Raw genomic sequence first — 17,506 nt, 5'->3', positions numbered from 1 at the left:
AATTACCCTCACCCTTCTGATTTTACTTTTAAAAAGAATAATCTATACTCACTGCTTTTCTTTACTCATCTATCAATTCCACCTCAGCTGACTGCAACCTGATGTCACTAAAATATGTAGATCAGCTAATCTTTCTCTAGGAAACATTGATTCATTCATGCATTTGATCGATATTTATTTATCCATTGATAAAATCTGATATGGTCCCTTCCCTTAAAGAGCTTATTATCTAAGCTATAGACAGACATTATCAATTGTACAAATAAATATACACTCATAAACTATGACAAGCGCTATGAAGGAAAGGACAAGGTATAAAGTGGACTTGATTCGGTCTAAGAATCAAAAGAAGCTTTTCTAAGGAAGTGACATTTGATCTTAGAAATGAATGTCAAGTAGCAGTTCGGTAGTTAACAGACCTCAGATTCAGGAAGAGCATCCCCAGCAAGGTATATTCATGGCCTTGTATTCAATGAAATAAGAAGTAATCTGACTTAGCCCTGATGCAGCACGTCTCTTTCACACTGCCATCATTTCCTCTGGCTGTCTACAACTACCTCCATATAATCAACAATGACCAGCCTAAAACATAAACCTGATACCACCATTCTCCTGCTTACAACTTTTCAGTCTGGAGAATAAATATCCAAGTTTCTCAGTGTTGCTTGCAAAGCCCAGGCTTCTGTTTGCTTCTATAACCACACTTTTCACCACTTCCTTCTGTGAAACTTAACTCTAAGGGAACCACAAAGTGCTTGTGGCTCTTGTACACAACACACATTTCCTGGTTCTGTGCCCTTATATTTTTAATTGTAATACTGCCACTCTTGAATACCTTTCATCATGCCAAAATCCATACAATAATCTTCAACGACCTAGGTCTCCCTGGATTCCCCAAATGAATGAGATGTCTCTTTCACCATGAACCCTCTTATAATACTCTATGAGAAGCCTTACTGAAGTGAAACAGTGTTTTATCATTGTCAGTATAACAACTGTGTCCTTCCTTCCATGAGATCTATGAAAAAAAGGACCATGTTTCACAGAGCTTATAATGGATTCTTATTACAAGTCCATATAAAAAGGAAAGAAAAATGGCATTCATTCATTCATTCATTCAACGATTTTCTATTTAGTGCTACATGATGCCCAGAACTGTTCTAAATGCTAAAGGTACTTTAAGGATCAAAATAGATCAAAATCCCTGCTCTAATGCTGCAATATATATATACTACTTTAAATGGTGATGAGAAATATGGTGCTATGGAGAAAAAATAAAGCACATAAGGGGCATATTCCCTATTGAGTTAGGAGAAGCTGAATTTTGCTCAAAGACATGAAGTGGGGAGAGTTGACCAAGCAACTCTTTTCTGGAAAGAATACTCCAGAAAATGGGAAGAGCAATTATAGAAGCCCTGAGATGGGAACACGTCTGATGTTTCTGAAGCACAGCAAGGAGGGCAGGGCAGCGTGGCTAGGGGAGGGTGAAGGAAGTTGAAGATGAGATCAGAGGAATAATGGGGTCAAGGTGTGTCCACAGTACCATGGGTATTATGGTCATTATAATAACTAGCTTTTCATCTGCATGAGACAGGATTCATGGAAGACTTTGAGCAGAGGGTGATATAATCTGCCTTTTTAACAACATCGTTCTGGTTGCTGAGTTAAGAATACTGTGAAAGGAGAGAAAGTAAGAAACCAGTCAGGAGGCCATTGCAGAAATCTCAGAAAGAGAAAGACAGTGATGTCTTGCACCAGATTAGTGACAGTGGGGGTGCTAAGATGTGGTCGAGTTCTGAATATATTTCAATGGTACAACCTACATAACTTACTGACTGATGGATATGGGGTGTGAGAGGAAGAGTTTGGGATGATACAAATTCTTGACCTGACCTCAGCAGCTAGAAGGCTGGAGTTGCCATTTACCGATATGGGAAAACTGAGTAGAACCATCTTAGGGAGAGAATATACTGTGTTGGAGAAGTCCATTAAGGCAAGTGAAGACATTTAGCAGGCATTTGCATATATACCTTTCTCATAGTTCCCCCAAACCTTAATGTTCTGCCTATCGATTGCTGCCACTAGCAACTCTTAAAAGTTAAAAAGAATTGAAAATGAAAATAAAGGAATCACCTAAGAAAGCTTTAGATTCTTTAGCAAAACTGGCCCCATCTGTATTTGCAAGGAAAGTGGGCAGTTTTTTACTCACATTCCCCTGTCTACTCAACTCACTGGACTTTACTCCTCTCAGGAGTCTTTATCTAAAACAAAGGCTCTCAATAGGGGCCCTCGGCACCTCGGAAATGCTTCAGAGTTTTCCTTTCTTTTCTGTCTTATTACTGTTATTTTTTTTTGAAGGGGGTTATTTGGTAGGCTGATGCTGACATTTATGGCTGTCCTACAATCCTGCACAGTAGAGAGTTAGGTTGTGTCCATAAAGACTTCTAATGCATTAGAAATAAAGATGAAACTCTGTTTAAAAATATCTGTACGTAGAACCTTACTCTATTTTACATATAAATGCAAAATAATGTTATCTTGAATTTAATATATAATAGATTTTTAGTTATGTAACTACTGTATAAATTGAGAAAAGATTGATTGTATTCAGAATCTAACTCCATTTTGTATGTAAGCCCAAAATATGTTTGCACGGTTTTAATGTACATTGAATTTTCTAGCAATATATCTACATGTAAAAACAGGTATATATTCACACACATATATAAATATACATACATATATACTTATTTTGTCCTCATTTTAAAATGTCAAATATAAAGAATAGGTATTGATAATATTTGTTTCACATTAATATTCATTTCTTAAATCCAAATTTTTCTTAAATCTTAACTTATTCATTATAAATAGGTTAGAAAATTTGACTGCTTCTTTATGTCTTTTAATGTCATGGTACCTGAGCATTTATATGTTGAAATACATGTTATTTCATTATAATATTTTCACTTATTTCTATTTTATATTATAATTAGGGCAATATATTGATTTTTTAATGATATGTTATATGAAGTTACATTATAAATTTAATCTCAAGAAAGTAAACAAATATTACAATTATTTTGCATAAAAACGGACATTGGATGCAATACAGTTTATATTGTAGAAAGTATCTGCCATCAAATGATCAGACTCCTCACAAATAAGGTCTAGACTTTGCTACACCAAGCAAACAGTAGCAGTAATAACTACTGCTCCAAATTTAGTGATTTCAAGTAATCTGGAGAGTTAAAATAGGTAATCAGGAGTCAAGGAGAAGCAATTTTATTTTCTGAATGAGCACTATTTGAAAGCAGGCATTGGCCCCTGAATATGCTTTTCTAGTGGTGAGTAAAGTGCTAGAGAATTGCAGAATTATCTATGAGATCCAACATTAATACTCCAAGTTCTTTCTTCAGCAACCACAGACAATGTAGCTAAAGCTCAGATATAAGAGCCTACAGACATGGCTTTTGTGCTAATTTTTTTGTGAGTGGGAGCAAATTAATTATTATCTCTGAAAATACATTTTTGCTCAAAAATCCTATTACAGGATTTAAGAGAATAAAATATCTGAAGGGAAATATCATGACAAGTAAATTCCCTTAATTCCAAATTCACAATAAATTATGCATGAACATAATTCATTTTCCCCTGCCTTTAGGCTCCAGTTACTTAACCTGTCTGAAACTGTTACTACATTTTAAAATGGTGGTAATCACCCCTTTTTCACAACTTGCTTTTCAGAATTAAATGAGACAACAAACCTAACTTACTACTGAGCCTATCAATTTATCAATGTATAAAACCTTACGGTTTTACCAAAAGGTACTTAATAATTAAGATCTGGATGGCACATTGAAATTTAGTATCTTAGTGTCACATCAAAAGATTGGCTGAGAACACATATATAAAACAAAAATGGAGACTGACACAGTAAATATATGTTAGATATTATTATTATTATTATTATTATTATTATCATTATTATTATTACTATTATAACTGTGCTAACACAACAAAGAAAGAGAGCATTGTATAATGGTACTTTCGTGAATAAAATAAAGATGGCATATCAGAACTCAGCACTCTCTTCATATGTTGGCATTTCTTTTTTTTTTTTTTAAAGTGACTATCCTGTCACCTAGAAATAGGAAAGATGTATGTTGACCCTGAAATAAAATAAGTGACTTAATTACTCATTAATTCATAAATCACATTACTTATATAAATGAAAATGTATAATATCCTAGTTAATTATCTCTATTCATTGTCTTATAAAATGTTCTAAATAGAGATATGAGGTTATTTATATAAGAGGAAAATTAAGGTGGTGAGGTACATGTAATCTAGTCAACCGTGACTGTATTTATACCACATTATATAAACATTTATATAAATAGTTCTTACCTGACATTAAGGAAGAAGGAAATTTGAGAAAGAGCTGTTTAAGAAATTCCCCTTTAATCTTTCAAATTAAAAAAAAAAACTAACCCTTTTGAGAAATATTAACTCGACTTTGTTTCAGTCCAATATTCTGAGCAATATTTAACTTTTACCTGAGGAAGGAAAAAATATGTAACAGCCAAATCCTTAGAGATTGTGTGAACAAATAGAGATGTTTAAGCAGCTCCAGAAAGCTATAATGTTAGTATTTCTGTTCCCTCATTAGATTAAAAAAATTTTTTTAATCATTAATTTCAAACATTTTACAAATTAGAGATAACAATGGTATTGACATACATGGATTCACCATCCACATTTAATAATGTTAACATATTCAATATTTGCTTCAGAAATATTTTTGAAGAGACAATGGTTCCTTTATCTGCTGCCTTCTTTATATAATTGTTTAACTTTCTGCTTGCTTTAAACTGGCTTGCCTCAATTATCAGGTTATGAAAACTTAGTAACATGAGAAAAGTTTGACATATTAAGTGGACATTCAAAGCATATAAAATTGTTTGTATGGTACAATTAAAACTTTTTAAAAAGTTATTTAAGTAGGGGAATATAGAGAAGGCACAGTGATATATTAATAGTGAGTGAGAATACCAGAGTGGCAAGATTCTGGATAAGTTTTTTCCCTCTCTTTTCCAAATTTCTATCATGTTATATGACCTTTGTAAAGAAAACCATTTAAAAATCAAAATTATTAAAATTATTAATTCATCTGAACAAATATACCTAGGGAATAAAAATAAAATATACTTTGGTCACAATACAATTTTAAATACATTTGATTATCATTATTGAAAACATATTCATATGAAAATATACAAACATCATTTTGTTCACCTAGAAGCGTTTCTTTTTCACAAAACTCCCAGGATTTTCCTTTCTTATATTTGTAAACTAAAAAGGAATATTTATGAAAATAAAGCCTTGAAGTATAAAATAAATATTAATTCATTGAGTAATATCTCCTCATGGATTTCTATTATAAGAATCGAAATGGCTTGAGGAAAATATAACTTTAAGGTCATGGGGAAAAAAATCACAATAAAGAAAATTCACAGCTTTAAAGCTATATGCTTAAAAAAACCCAAAACATTTGTATTCAAAACAAGTCATAAAATATGACTTAAACTGACATAAATTTTATGGAATTTGAATCTCACCAGAAAGTTCTCTGCTACAAGAAAGTCATGTAAACTGATTCCATCTTCCTTGGCTCTTTTCCTTTAAACTATTTAAAAGGCAATTCCTTTTAAAGCCCCAAATTTTAGCTATTACTTGAAAAGGCAACCAGCATGTATGTTTTCTCTTAATTGTTTATATCTGTTAAAACTGGAGGAAGTTTTTAGTGCATTCAGTAAAGTCCTTATAGTTGGTTGCTTTTTCTCCCCTCTATATCAAGAGTCCATTTTAATATTAGATGGAGGGATTATACTAACAAATGTGCTATTATGTAGTATTTCAATTCATTCAGAATGTCCCCAATGTATAAAGCTGCGGTATTGCTCATTGAGTATACAGTCTTACAGCCAGGCTAACTGGTAACTGTTTTCACAGCTTTCCAGCAAGATATAAGGTGTACTTATGTACACAGTGTTAGATAGAATGACTTAACAGCACTCCTAAGTTCCCACTGGGATTTTGGGCCTTTCTTTAGTTTGAAACCAAGTAATAGCTTTGAATAAACTGAAAAGGCAATAGAAAGGGGAAAAGGACTTATTTTCTCATTGTTCATCAGTGGATGAAGAATAAATGTGTACCGAGCGATTGAATGCAGTGATCTGAAGCAGAGCCTTAAAATCAAAGGGATAATTGCAGATCAATTTGCCTTCTACAAGTTAAACAAAGAAAGCTTTAGTGAAAACATCTTTAGACCTCACTTAAAAGAGGCAGTTCATCTAAATTATTTCAAATTTTTTTCCAATCATTAAGAATGTAGCATATTATTTCAGGAACACTTTCATTTTATATATGTGCGTGTGTGTGCGTGCGTGTGTGTGTGTGTGTGTGTGTGTGTGTATAAAAATTTGGCATAGTGAATTTGTGGATTATATTTATGCTCATTAATAAGATTCAGATATACTTGTATTACTTCAAGTGGGATTTATAATGATTAATTGTAACAATTTCCTGATAATTCAAATTTCGTTTCTCTGGTGCTAAGTCTCCAGGAAGGAATTGCAGAATTGCTCTTGAAAGAAAATAAGGCCCAATTTAGACAAGATTTCCAAAAATAAATCTGGCAAAAAGTGGAAACCATATATGGTAGAGTGCACATATACATATATACACATATTACTTTCTAAAGTGAGTTTTAAAAAAAACTTCCTGTTTCAACAATTTATATTCTGTAAACATCAAATCCAAAGTTTCTGGCTGGACTGACTTTCTGACTTCACTATAGAGACTCTTCCTGGGCTATCTGCATGGTTGACTTTCAGCATCTAGGTTGAAGCTCAAATGCCTACTAACTCTTTAATTACTCACATGATTATCAGAAAAATGAAAAATGGAATTTAAAAAATTCCTAAGTCCCGATTTTAGCTGTTAGCTTCTACGTCACCAGATTTACAGAAAGCGAATGATCAGTTTAGTGTAATTCTAAAGTGATAAGCAATGGCAGGAGAGAAAAGCAAAGGATTTAAGGATTCAGAGCCTGCCTGAGGGAGAAGTGATTACAGTACACGTGGCAAACTGGAAATAATACTTGTATATCATTTTCAAACTCGCTTTTCCCCATGCACACATCTCTATTTTTAAATGGAAAATAAGAATTTGGAAGTCTAAAATCAGTATTTATATGTAGCCTCCTTATATTTTGAAAAGCAATGCGCATACAGATATGCATTGGTTATATATAAAATCTTTAATTTAGTTACAGAACATAATTACTCTTCTAAAATGAAATAGTAAACATTCTTTTTCTCCACATTTGGATTAAGGTTTACATTTAATTTACTTCAATATTGTCGTATTATTGTTCAACGATATCGAGATGCATACATTTCTGTCCTGGTGTCCTAAAGCTTACCTTACCTTGCACTTTGGACACTTTTGGGCATTCCTCTGCCCATGCTCAATTTCGCTGGCCCAGTGACGCAACAATTTGTCTCCTTTTTTGTACTCCTTGCAGTTAACACCTTCATGCCAAGGAGAGTGGCACTTAAAACACCAGACAAATTGGCAAGTGGGGCACTGGATCTGTGGGGAAAAAAAAGTAATATTAAGTACTTCCATACTTGAAGAAATATTGAAAGTGTCTAAAGGATAAAAATGGTGATACTTGGGGGAAATTAGCTGAAAGATTATAACTTGTCCAGATTCAAAATATTGCCCCCTCTATAAGACCTAAACTGTAAAAAGCATGACTATTCTATTATTAATGGAGGAAAAAACTGCTTTAGCATGGATGATTTGGCTATTTGTAGACTACAATAGAACTAAACACTTGGGGCACTCTGCAAATCAATTTGACTTTGAGAAAATCTCCAAGATTGAAACACAGAGTAAAACCTGGAGGCTCACAATGACCCAAATCCACACACTCAGGGCTCCTGTCCTTAAATTCGCCTTTCCCTTGAACCAATTTCCCAGGCATTTCCATCGATCTTATCAATGGCTTCACTCACTTTTATAAAATCAAAGCTGCACAGATACTTCATCAAATAAAAACACACTGACAAAAAAACTGCTATACCAGCATTTGCCAGGAAGCACCACCTAAAATAATGGATATCCCTGGTTTTCAATTAATCTAAGGCAGATTAATTATAAAAAATAATACCAAGAATTGTTAGAAATATGTCAGCACATGGTTCTATGGCCTGCACCTAGGAAACCATCAGAAAGATGTCTTTGTATTTTCTCTGTGTGGTGGTGTGAGAGTCTGTGTGTATGTTCGTTGAACATATCGGTCTTCACTTGACTCGAGAGACATTTTATCTGACTTCTTTTATTTTGAATGACAGTGGAGTACTCCATTCTCATGCAGTATTTCTAGTCCTCACTCTCTTAAAACATATGGGTATAACTTGACTTTCCTAGCCTTGTTTTGTTAAAGTGAATTAATAAAATGTCTCACTGTGAACAGCACTGATAACTGATTATTCTCTGTACTCCTCCATATTACTTCACGGTAGCATGAGTGAATTTACTGATTACATTTTGAAGATTGGTTAAAGTGTGGTAAACTACACAATACCACTTTTTTTGGAAAACTATTTTTTTTGACAATGGTGGTTTCAATATATACATTAACTGCGTGGCAATTACAACCACAGCTTTTCCATTTATAACCAAAAGCAGTTTTCACTTATGTCATAAATAGATAATAATATCCTTCCTACGCAGATATGTAGTAACAAAAGTACTTTTGCTTTTAATTTATATCAAAACAAAATATTTTGTCATAAAACTTTTTAAATCTTCATGTTTATGTATTTGTTAAAACTGTTTTATATGGCAATGTTTATACTGCTGTGTTACATGCATTAGTCTTATCAACAAAATGATGTTACAAACTAGGTATAAACATCACAAGTTTACAGATGAGAAAACTAAGGCTCATAGAGATTAAATAACTTGTCCAAAGTACCATAGCAAGTATGTGTTAAGAAGAAATTTAAACAAAGTTTGTCGCTCCAAGGCCAGCATTCTTTTCATTGTGCAAAAAAACCTTCCTCATACTAAATAGCATTGTTTTGACGATTGAAAACCAAAATGTAGACGTCAAAGAAGCTCATGTGGATAAACTATCCAATAAGTTGGAATTTTACGTGATTACCAACAGAAGGTGAACTCTGAAAATCTTTCTCAAGACTTAACTCACATAAATTAGGACAATCCTTGTTGTTGTTGTTGTTTTTTTAAGGGACATTACTAGTCAGTCATCTAACCATTTTTGCTTTTTCAGATCATTAAAGTGAAAATAAGTCATTTTTAAAGAAGACTGAGTTAAAGTGAGTGAGCTCAAGATATTAAATGAATATAAAATGGTCATTCTCCTGTGTTTTGATGCATGAAGAATAGATGTAATATTACATGGAGACTAAACAAATGTAATTTTCAAATGTAATGAATGAAATTGGAAAGATGTCAGAAGACTGCTTTTCCTCACGCATCTGCCATTATGTCAGAGGGTCTGAATACTTAATTCAGTTCTCTTCCTTTAGACATTACTCATAGTTCTAAATCACTAGACCCTAGCATTGTCAAAAAACTCTTCGGTTTTTAATCAGTCAGTCTTAGATTATAGTTATGAAATAAATAGAAGAATGTATGTAATGGGGCTTTGAAATTGGTATTAACTCTATGGATGTCAGACACTGTAATGGTTCAAGGACCTTTGTGACCAAGCGCTGAATTATCACATCTACAAGCCTGTAATGAAAACATTTAGAAATGTGTGGTTCTCCTAAAGTAGCAGAATGATGACAAAAAAAAAAAAAAAAAAAATCTGATATTTGGTGTCCACACCAGGGACTCTGGCTCTCAACTTCTCATAATAAACAGCTAAGCCTCACTGCAGATCTCCTGCCAATCCTCACTGTCGACACAGATTTGGTGGCAAACTGTGAAAAGAGTTTTGCAGCAAACTCTCAAGTGAAGATGAATAATTTAAATTCAGACTCAACTGCTTACTGTCTCTCACTAAAAACATTAAACAACAACATTGTTATTCAGAGACTGCACTTGAATTGTTTAAATACAAACCTTTTGGTCTGAAGATGCCTTATTTATCCAGACCTTAATCATATTCAAAATTGTCCCCATATAAAACACATATAGACATCAATGTTGCGTCTTCCTCCACTCTTATTTATACTTACTCCTTCACATGAGATGCCATCTCACCACCACAGACCTCCCACACGGAGTGTCTGCCTTCTGAGTAATTATATTCACACAGAGGTCACCATGCTCTATCCTTGATACTCAAAGTGTGGGCAGGGGCAGCAACATCAGCATCACCCGAGAGCTCGTAGAAAACAAAGAATTTATGTCAAATCCCAGATCTACTGAATCAGAGTCTGCATTTTCACAAGGTCCTCAGGTGATTGATAAGTGTGCTGAAGTTTAAGAAGCATTGCTCTATACTATGGGACCCCATCTCCCTGGCCACAACTTGTTTACACCAAGCCAAAAACATATATCTATCCTACAAGGTCGCTGGCATGAGCTTTGTACAGCAGGGTGCTTACTGTTGAATAGAGATTAGCAGAGTCAAACTTTGTCTCTTGAGGAATGAAACAGGGATACATAACTCTACCTTTGCTGTGGAGGCAAAGACAGAGGACAGCTGAATGGCCATACTGCAGATCACAAGAGAAGGGAACAGCAGACATTCGCGTCTAGTGAGACAACAAAGGGGCTCTCATGCTACGGTTAGTGTCCGGTTCTCTGCGAGGCCTGTTGGCGTGGCTGCTGAGACTGCCTCCCTGCCCTTCCTAGGCCTGGGGAGCCATACAGTAAACCTCCTTCACTGAGAGAGCCCGAGAGAAAGCACATCTCTGCTTCTTGTAATTGGAGAAAATCCAATTAACACGATCTGTCTACTGAAATCTTATCCAGATCAAATGCTACTTGTTTCAAGATGTCTTGCCTGTTCCTCTCAAACAGATTCAGTATCTGTCTTACAGAATGTGTAGATGTCTAATCTCCCTAACAGGCTACAAGTTCACTGAGGGCAAAGTCTGTGTCTCATTCATCTTGTAGTTCTTGGGCTAAGTAATGAAAAACTTCTGGCACATGGTAAGTTAAATTATTTGTAAAATGAATTATTTTGCACATAGGAAATATTACATACTGGCTCATAAATAAGTTTAAGGAAAAGTCAACATATCTAATTTATAACCAGTGACTGAGATGATAATCATTACTTTTTAAATTAGCAGATGATGTTTACTAAATATTTCACTCACATGACATTTTACCAAGCATCATGATTAATGTGCACAGTCTTCTACAAAAGGCAGGGCTGCAAATGTTTCAGGAATAAAGTTATCAGCGTTAGGAATCTTGATTAACTTGCCTCAGAATCCATGAAAGATGAAAGAACTTTATATTATTTTTAACTTTTGGATTCCTTTAGTTTTCCAGAAATCTGGGTGACAATAATACTCAGATGACAAGTTAAACCAACCCACTTTTCCTAAGCAAATGGTATTGTCTCTTGACAGTTCATCACTCCAAATAAAGAAATAACCCACAAAATAAAGAGTTCAAAACCAAAGAGCACCCCAGATAAGTCTTTTCTTGTCTAAATTCAATATACAATTATATAATTATTTTTTAAAAAATTATAAAATCATTATCAAATTCAAAATATTAGCCAATATCCATGTACAAATGTAGTACTGCAAATATAAGTTAACTCAGTTTTTCAAGAACACTTTGCTTTATTAGAACTTCAGGTTAAGACCAATATTCAATAATAAGATAGATTCAATAATTCTTTTGTTCATTCAATAAATATTTATTATGTAGCAGGTATTGAGTGCAATAATTTTAGGTACATAAAAAAGAATAAAAATACTTATCCTCAAAGAATTTATTAAAGGCAGATAGATATAAACCTCGAGATGTATAAAATCATGTAAAAAATAACAGTCGAAGCGTAGACAGTGGATGCCATGGGAAAGGGGCTTCAGGGAAGGCTGAAGGGCAGTGTTCAGAGAGAATATAGCCTTGGAGTACGAGGGGAATGTCATGCGATTGGGTAACATTTCAGGAAGAGGTCCCAGCCTGAGACACCACAGAGGTCTGGGAGCGCATGGTGCACTGGGGAATAGCAGGTGTTTAGTGTGGCCTGAACAAAGATGTCATTTCAGCTGGCTCAACACTGAGCCTCGCTGAAGTGCCCCAAAACTGGGTCCAATTAATCTTGCATTAATGTTCCTACACTCTTGATGTGTCTCTCAAAATACCCTGTGGTCCAGTGACTCCTTATATGAAACATGCAAAACTTGTGGCTGTCAGATTAAGATGTGTCCTGAAGAAACTGGTCAATATGTAAATAGTAGGGAGATTTCATATTTCTAAAAAAGTTTTTTAATGACTTAAGATGGTTTTCTTAAAGAGGAGAAGATTCTGAAGAAACGTAAGGTATTACAGAGCTGAGAAAAGAAGTCTCTGATGGATGGCTTCAAATACTTTCAAGAAAGCACTCTCTCTCCTCCCATAGGAGATCAAATCCCAAAGCAAGAATGGCAGTGGAGGTTTTCTCCACATGGGAAAACATAGTTTGACTTCTTGCCTTGAATTTTTTTATTGAGGTAAAATTGGTATGTTTCAGGTGTACAACACTGCCATTCGGCATCTGTATACACTACAAAGTGATCACCATCAAAAGTCTAGTTAGCATCCTTCACCATACAACTGACACTAGTCATCATTTTGCAACTCCCTCCCCTGATGACTCCCAACCCACTTTCCCTCGGGTAACACCAATGTGTTCTCTGTATCTATGAGTTAGTTTTTGCTTTGTGTTTTGTCTTGATTCTTATTCCCTATGCTCTTATCTACTTGGAGATCCCTGAATGCAGTGCTAGTAATGCATGGGCTTTATGAAGCCATGCTCCTTGATAAATGTATCCAAATAATCCTTCCCTTAATATTCAACTGAGAAGGCATGCTTTTTTAGGGTAGCATGTCAAAACTTGAGAAATGGGGGTTTCATCCTTTGAAAAGAGTCATCTCTCATCAATTTGAAAATCAGTTTCATATCAACCATCTTGCTTCTACCACCTGGAAACACCATAAGTATTTCTAGACTCTTCCTCTAAATCTTGAAAGCAAGGACCAGAGAAATATCTATCTGAATCTATTTCTTGTCTGAGGACTTACCTCTTCATAGCTGAATATACAGGACACTGAAAGATTCTTTCATGGTCTGTGTAGCCTCAACTCACTAGCCAGAGAAGTATGGCATCATCCTGCTTTCAACAGGACACTCTATTCTGAACACAACACAGCAAGGCTAAAATCTCACAGAGATATCTCCATAAAGTAGCAGGAGGGCCATCTAATGACAGTCACATGAGGAAACAGGAGTATTCTTTGTGACCATTAGGTGAAAGCAGGAAAAAGCTAGATCTCAGCCTAAATGTAACAACGAATTCTTTTAAAACGGAACAGAATGATTCTGTTAAGTAGCAAGTGCCTTAACAGGGGGAGTGTTCAACCAGTGTCTGGACGTCGCCTGGAAGCCCTTCTGTAGGGAGGGAGGATTCACACACGTGTCAACTACTGCATTAGGTTCCCTGACAGATCTGAGAGGGTAAATATGGCAAGGTAAGAATACAGAGTGTGGTTGGTGAGAAAGGCAGTCCTAACATCTTTCAGACCACTTTATAATGAGCACCAGACTTACTTTTACCCACTATTCGGCAGATCAGCAGAGAAAAATGATTCTTCACTTATCTCTTGTGTGAAGATCCAAGGGAGGATGTGATGAAGTGAAAAAAAACAAACAGTTCTCAGTCCATTGTCGGTCATTTTGCGATAGTTGTGAGCCTTGATTATGACAATTAGTGTGGTTTAACCGTCAAATGTAGGCTAAAATATCAACTGAATTCCAATTTTGGCTTTTTTTTTTGTTAGAAGTTCAAGCAGGAGTTAAGATTCTATAAAATATTATGGTTAATTTATGCATCAAAAAGCAATACGGGACAATGTTGGCAAAACATATTATTAGTATCTAGAGGGAGAAATGCATCCTGATAAAATTTAGTAGGCCTGCATTACAGCTGAGTTTTATACATTTTTTCAAAGGTAACATATATAACACACCCTTTGTTTAAGGTGGGCTAGAGGGCTAGACAACTTCATCTTTTTCTCCCTCACAAATCTATGCTAGTAGCAATCATTTAAGAAACTACACTTGCTTTTCTATCAGCCTCTGACATCAATGATGTATTAATGCCAAGAGAAAACAGTGTGCGTCATAAACTAAACTGATCTTGTAGGGCTAATGCAAACTCTGATTCTCAATTTATCAATGCTGTCAACTTAAAGTGATGAAGTCAGACAAAAACTAAAGAGCAAACAAGCATACAAATTATGCTTTCATGGAGAAGCTTTAACATTTTTATGTATGGAAAAAATTCTCAAACCAGGTGCAGCTGGGATTTGAACAAAGAAAGGATTAAAAGGCCCCCAGAAACAGAAATATCGAGAAGGTATTGCCACCCCTAAAAACAAAAGAAGAAAGAAATTTCTGGAGAATTAGAAACATGGGGAGGAACCACCGAGGGGAAGCTATCATCAAGGAAGGCCACAGCTACTGCCAGGGCTTTGCACTGAATTGGGAAGAGAGTGAAGAAGTAATACATCTCCTATTCTCCCCTTCCATCCTCCTATCTTCTGTCAATACAAACCCTTGGTTGAACCCAAACAGAAACTGAGATGGTAAGGAGTCTGGAAAAGCAGTCCCAAGGAGAAGCTTTCTGGAGTATAGGATAAGTCAGAGATGGTTCGATAATAGACATGGAAAGAGGGTAAATTGAATATTACTTAAATTCCAGCCTTTCAATGAAGCATATTTTAAAGTACAACAATTAGGAATAACAAACACATTGATTTGATTATTTCCTTGATGACCTTAGAAAAGTTCTTTTACCACATGAGAAAATAATGTATTTGCTCAGTTTTATAAAATGTGGTTTCCATCCGAAGGGTTTCTAATTACAAGAGAGAGAGAGAGAGAAAAAGGCTAAATATATAAGTAAGATGAAGTTTCTCCAGGACATTTTATTGGATTTTTCCTTTTACTTTATGATAAGTGAAAACACCATTCTATTAGTTATTAAGGTTTTGCTTAATATTTGTAGGAAGAAGGATTGTCATAAGCTTTGCTTCAAGGAAACCATAAAGAGAATTACCTCTAGCATGTTCCCAGTGTTGATTTATGGATGCCCTTCAACTTTCTCCAATTGACATGAAAGGGGGATCATTTCTTGGTCTACACTCAGAAATTAGAAGGAAACCCAGAACTTGGCCCTACCTCAATAAGATACCTGGGAGCAAAATAACTACACTTAATCATTTTCGATTCCCTCCTCTCTTCCATGAAAAAAACATAACTTTCCTTACTTCCCCAAACGTACTTTTTTATTTCTGTGAATTCAATGACTACCCGCCCCTCAAATACTAATGCTTTCCATCAGATCACTATTTAGCATACAATACACATTTCCTGAAAATCTCTTTGATGCCTGAAACAGTCTTCAATCTTGACATTATCAACACATTTTAAACTAGTTTTCCATTCCCCAAAACCATACCCCTTCCTCAAGAAAGTCAGTCTCACCCCTCCTTGACTCCTACCATCTGTCACTCAGGCTTTTATTCTATTTCTATTCTTTTTGACTTCTTTATCCCCTTCCCAATAACCCAGGGTTGCTCATTCTGCTGCCTTTGCCAAAAATGAGAATAAACATAATAATTTCTAGCATGTGCTGAGCACTTAGGATGTGTCAGACATGGTGCTAAGCATTTGATATGTGTGACCTCATTTAATTCTTACTACAGTCTTGTGACAGGTACTACTACTACCCTCAGTTATCACTAAAAGATGTGGAAACTGTACCCAAAGCTACAGAGTCAGAATGCGGCAGGCTCAGTTTAAATCTAGTTGGAGGCCAGTGCTTTGACCTCCCTTTTCCAGCAAATTCAACATTTCAAGGCTTAGTTTAATATGCCTATTCTTTAATGAAGTCTTCCCAATCTCCTATCCGTTTGTCTTCTATGCTCTCAGTATTTTCCACCCAGATTTGTTACATTCCACATCATTATTTATGCATTGGCCTATTTATTAGTTCCTTCGACAAATATATTTGAGAGCATACTCTGTCAGACATAGTACTTGATACAGGTTATCAGCAAGAAGCAACCCTGGACCTGGCCTCCTAGAAACCAAAGGGAAAGTGAGTTGAAACAAACAAACAAACAAAAAGTACAAATACACCATAAAATCCAAGATGATAATTGCCATGGAGAAAAACTTTAGGTGCTGGTGATGTGTCTGTTTCCAGGCATCACATGAATGCCACTAAAGCAATTTTAATATTTTTATTTTCCCACCACTAACTTGTTCTCTGTATTGATGTACAGTTGGAATTGTATTACTAAATTACAAGAACTATTTAGGTTAGAGATTAGATTTCAAATTGGAAGCTGGAATCAACCTTGTAGAAATGGAACGGTACAACTTTTTGGCCTTATGACAAGAGCTCTAGGGGCAAGAAGACAAATATTATAAATGAAAAAGACTGGGTTTGACCAAAGGCAAGACTGTCTCAATATAAATCTCTCAATTCAGGAATGTACTTGTTCTGTTTGATATAGTATGAGTTTGACAGACTTCAAAACATAATGAAAAGTTCTATTTGCTCAAAGTTTTGCTAGAAGGGCCATGTTGAATGAGGGCCTGAAAGAATAAATGGGCTCTTTAGAGTTCTTGTTACTGCTTGTTAATATACTGTTTACCCCTTTTACATCTGCTGAGTACAAAAAAAATTAATAAATTGTATTTACAAAAACTTATTCAATTCAAATGATATTTCAAAATATGATATTTTAGATCTAAAATTTCATGAGATGCCCACGAATGTATTTCTTGCTATAAAATAGCTGTAATATTTTCAAGCAATTTTAACCTTGTATGTTAAGTGCTTCTGAACTGACAGCAAAAGCAATAATAAATGCTCAAAGACTGACATCGTAGATCAAAATATTGTAACTCAACAACTCAAAAATGAATATTTAAATATACATTACAAGGGTTTACCAATAGATACAAAACCCACTTTAGGCTGTAAACAACATTATAAAAAGATTTTAAATTGTTCAGACATGTTACACATTAGTAATTCTTTTTCTGTTTCTGTTTCCTATGACTCAATTTATTTCATTTGAGTACTAAATTTACCACTCTTAGTAAGTTATGAAAAACGACACCAATTTGGAAGTGAATTTTGTTATTGGGGAAATAGTATTTAAAAAAATACAGCAAACCTAAAATATAGTCATTGGTTCACTGCAAAGAATAAAG

The 17,506-nt window shown here is 34.8% G+C and overlaps 1 protein-coding gene across 1 annotated transcript in view; it reads right to left on the bottom strand.

Annotated features, from left to right (window-relative positions):
• RNF217 (ring finger protein 217) overlaps positions 1-17,506 on the bottom strand; it is a 110,009-nt gene that overhangs the window by 21,033 nt on the left and 71,470 nt on the right. The window contains exon 3 of the mRNA XM_016161340.2: positions 7,492-7,656. Coding sequence (XP_016016826.2) covers positions 7,492-7,656 — 165 coding nt within the window. The remainder of the gene's footprint in view (positions 1-7,491; positions 7,657-17,506) is intronic.

Source organism: Rousettus aegyptiacus, unplaced genomic scaffold, assembly GCF_014176215.1.
Source record: "Rousettus aegyptiacus isolate mRouAeg1 unplaced genomic scaffold, mRouAeg1.p scaffold_m13_p_1, whole genome shotgun sequence".
NCBI lineage: Eukaryota > Metazoa > Chordata > Mammalia > Chiroptera > Pteropodidae > Rousettus > Rousettus aegyptiacus.
This window is presented reverse-complemented; position numbering and strand designations above follow the sequence as displayed.